This window comes from Frieseomelitta varia, unplaced genomic scaffold (genome assembly GCF_011392965.1).
Source record: "Frieseomelitta varia isolate USP_RPSP 00005682 unplaced genomic scaffold, Fvar_1.2 scaffold_549, whole genome shotgun sequence".
Taxonomy (NCBI): domain Eukaryota; kingdom Metazoa; phylum Arthropoda; class Insecta; order Hymenoptera; family Apidae; genus Frieseomelitta; species Frieseomelitta varia.
This window is the reverse complement of record NW_025110311.1, coordinates 79,989-83,072: the sequence shown is the minus strand read 5'-3', so window position 1 is coordinate 83,072 and position 3,084 is coordinate 79,989. Positions and strand designations below refer to the sequence as shown.

The 3,084-nt window shown below is 35.5% G+C and overlaps 1 protein-coding gene and 1 long non-coding RNA gene across 4 annotated transcripts in view; one reads left to right on the top strand and one right to left on the bottom strand.

Annotated features, from left to right (window-relative positions):
- Positions 1-3,084, top strand: part of LOC122533735 — a 15,498-nt gene that overhangs the window by 7,245 nt on the left and 5,169 nt on the right. Inside the window, exon 2 of one of the 3 annotated variants that reach the window (XM_043663739.1) lies at positions 2,925-3,084. In XM_043663739.1, coding sequence (XP_043519674.1) covers positions 2,940-3,084 — 145 coding nt within the window. In that variant the 5' untranslated portion in view covers positions 2,925-2,939. Of the gene's footprint in view, positions 1-2,724 lie in introns of those variants that run through there. The other 2 variants (XM_043663740.1, XM_043663738.1) reach the window with 2 other exon arrangements.
- Positions 381-3,084, bottom strand: part of LOC122533737 — a 12,330-nt gene continuing 9,626 nt past the window's right edge. Inside the window, exon 3 of the long non-coding RNA XR_006307770.1 lies at positions 381-757. This is a non-coding gene — a long non-coding RNA (uncharacterized LOC122533737). The remainder of the gene's footprint in view (positions 758-3,084) is intronic.

Sequence of the window (3,084 nt, the reverse complement as noted above, 5' to 3'; positions counted from 1 at the left end):
TGCACACACACGATAATATGCAGATACGACGACGTTATGCGTTTTATAATAAAAAGAAAAAATATGATATAATCAGAGAAATACTTTGGAATATTCGATAAATGAGACCTTGGAGGAACAATATTCGATAAATGGGACATAATTTTTACATGTCGATAATAAAAACGTGGAAGGCATTTATTTCTTTAACTGCATTTATGAAAAATACGAGTAATAAGTGAAGGTACAAGTTCCGAAAATACAAATTCAAAAAGTCACAGAGAGATATCCTACGCGAGATCTAATGCCTATAATTATCCTCGTAATCCCTAGACTCTTGTAATTCGTACATTCTTCAAAATCGAATTTTTACCGAGGTCACGTAGCTGTACTTCGTTTACGCGAACTCCATTCGTTCGCACGAAACTGTAGGCAGTGCGCGATTAAACGAGCCGTTACTGGCTGAATCTACTTACATCCGGACACGAGCATCCACTACGTGAATGAAAAATTATACGAACTCCGACCACATAAATCCTCTGTTTCATCCGACAAATTCGCGCAAATGAAGTTTCACTGTAATTGCGAACAGAAAATTCTGCTTGATATTGAAAAAATCTTGCAAAATTTCTTGAAGCACTGAACCTTGGAGATTGGGCGAAGTTTCGGTGATACTTCAGTTGAAATTTTTTTCTCATACGTGACATCGTAGAAATAATTGCGAGAAATTTGTGAATGTGTTTTAATAGCTTGGAGGGATGATAATCGGGAATTCGCGCTGGTTGAAAACATTATACGAGTGTGTATGTTTCTGGTATCTAAACTTATTGATAGAATAAGGTGTAGTTTTTACATTCGAAATAAAACAATTTATTAGTGAAAATATTAGTTGAAAATATTAGTCATTTGTACACATCACAAATTTTGTATTCTGTATAATATTTTCATGAATATAACTCGAAAATATTCATTCACAATGTATCATTACAAATATTGTGTTATTCTTTGGATATATTTTTCCATATCGTATGCATCTATAAATCTGGAGTCTGATTTGAATGAGAATTCCTTATGACGAAGTCATAAAGTTTAAAAACGAACGGATGTGTCGTATGTCAGGCACTGTTGTAATTCTTCATTTATCAAAAGTAAATACGGACATAAATGTTCACTACACTTGACAATAAATAATGTAATACAAAACGTCGAATAACTTAATGCTTCACGTATGTAACTTTGTACCAGAATTTGACCATCGTTTGATTCCAATAGTGAAGTATTTCAAAAAGATATTCCAAACCATGAGATGGAAGAAAAACTGTTTAAGTCTGCAATTATATTATAAGTGATGAAATACGTTATAAATAGCAGCACGAGGCGTAGAAGATAGAGTTTCAACGTAGAAAATAAATATTTACTTTGACGACCATTAGGCGAACATTATACATTAAAATTAGACATTAACATAAATAAATATGATTCAACAGAACATCTCGCCACTGTGAGACTGAAAGACTTCACATTTTTTTCCTGTATGAAGCACATGTTATATTCTTCCTGCGTTCTCTATTATATCGTTGGCTCGAAACATTCAAGAGAATCGAGTATCAGCGAGCGTAATTATCTATAACGACGTTAAGGTTTATAAACACACCGATGCGACAGAAAACATTCGAAAATATTAGAACAGAGCGATAAGTCACAAACATCGAACACTAAAAGATTACTTCCATTCTAAATTTTTCCTAAAATAGAAGCTTGACTTCTTTAACATTTTGATACTTCCTCTCCGTTGATAAGTTTTCTAACTAATGCTTATGAGTATAGAGGCAGCGTTAATTAAATAATACTATTCAGGAAGAGATAACGTATGAATAAGCATAAATATTCGCGGTCTCGTCGCAACCATTCTCAGCGTCAAAGGTCTGAATAGGAAGTATCGAAACGATATGCAAACAACATACGCGAGTATTAATAAACTTTTTATCAGTTACGTATATATTTCGAGACTCGACAGTGACTACGCAGTCAGTTATAAGCTGATAATGAGATCAAGTTTTATGTTATTTGTAAACTGAAAGATTGGCAAAGATTCACTGCGTAGAGATCGGATTTTACTCGCAAGACACAATAGTTTATCATATATATCTGAGGAGATGCGATTGCAAACGAAGAGTGTCAGATTTTCAAATTTTGTATTCGAGAACATTTGAGAGAGTTGAACTTCCTGTAAATACTGGACGAATCGTAAAAATCAAGTCAAGAGAGGCAAAGTGAAAAATACATAAATATTACATGATAAATTGATACTTGTATTCCTATCTATATTATCAATATTATCCAGCCGTAATCATAATTAAACATTGCATGCTCCACTCGAACTAATCTAATCCAACTTCTTACCACTGCACGATACTTGATCGCAAGTTGCCTAAGACGTACGTAATATGACGAAATATATAGAATGCACAAAGTATTGTGCTTTCGACAAAATACATAATACAAACAATAAACAGCATACAAAATATTCAAAAAAGTATAGGGCTTTCGATCGAATTATATTTTTTAGCGGACCTACAGTCCACTGATCACAGTTCTGTTATAACGAGCACGCAAAACAACCCATATTCAAATGTAAATATTTGCAGAAAAATCCGTGGTCCAACAATCACAGTCTCTGCCAACTGCATACACACATACACACGTTTCGCAATTTCGCTGCATCATTATGAACCAGCATACTGCATGGCCACACATGTCAGCAATTCACCATATCAAGGACTTCAAACTCTCTCCCACTCTGCCTCTTGTCTATCGTTTCGTCATGCACAGTTTATACTCTCGGTATATTAACACAAGACGAGTTTACTCTCAACTGCAGCATTCACTGTCAGTCGGCGATCGCGGTGGCTGCTGATAGGAGGAGCAGTTCGTTTCAGTTCTCGCTGGGTAATGTCATCATGTGCGAACAGACAGAGGACTGCCACGCCTGGCTTGGGCCGCTGGTCACCAAGTTGAGCTCTATTCTCGGCAAAGGTTTCGAGGACGTGCGCTACGAGGTGTCCATTCCAACCGATTCGTTCTTCATTTCGAATCTATTCTTCG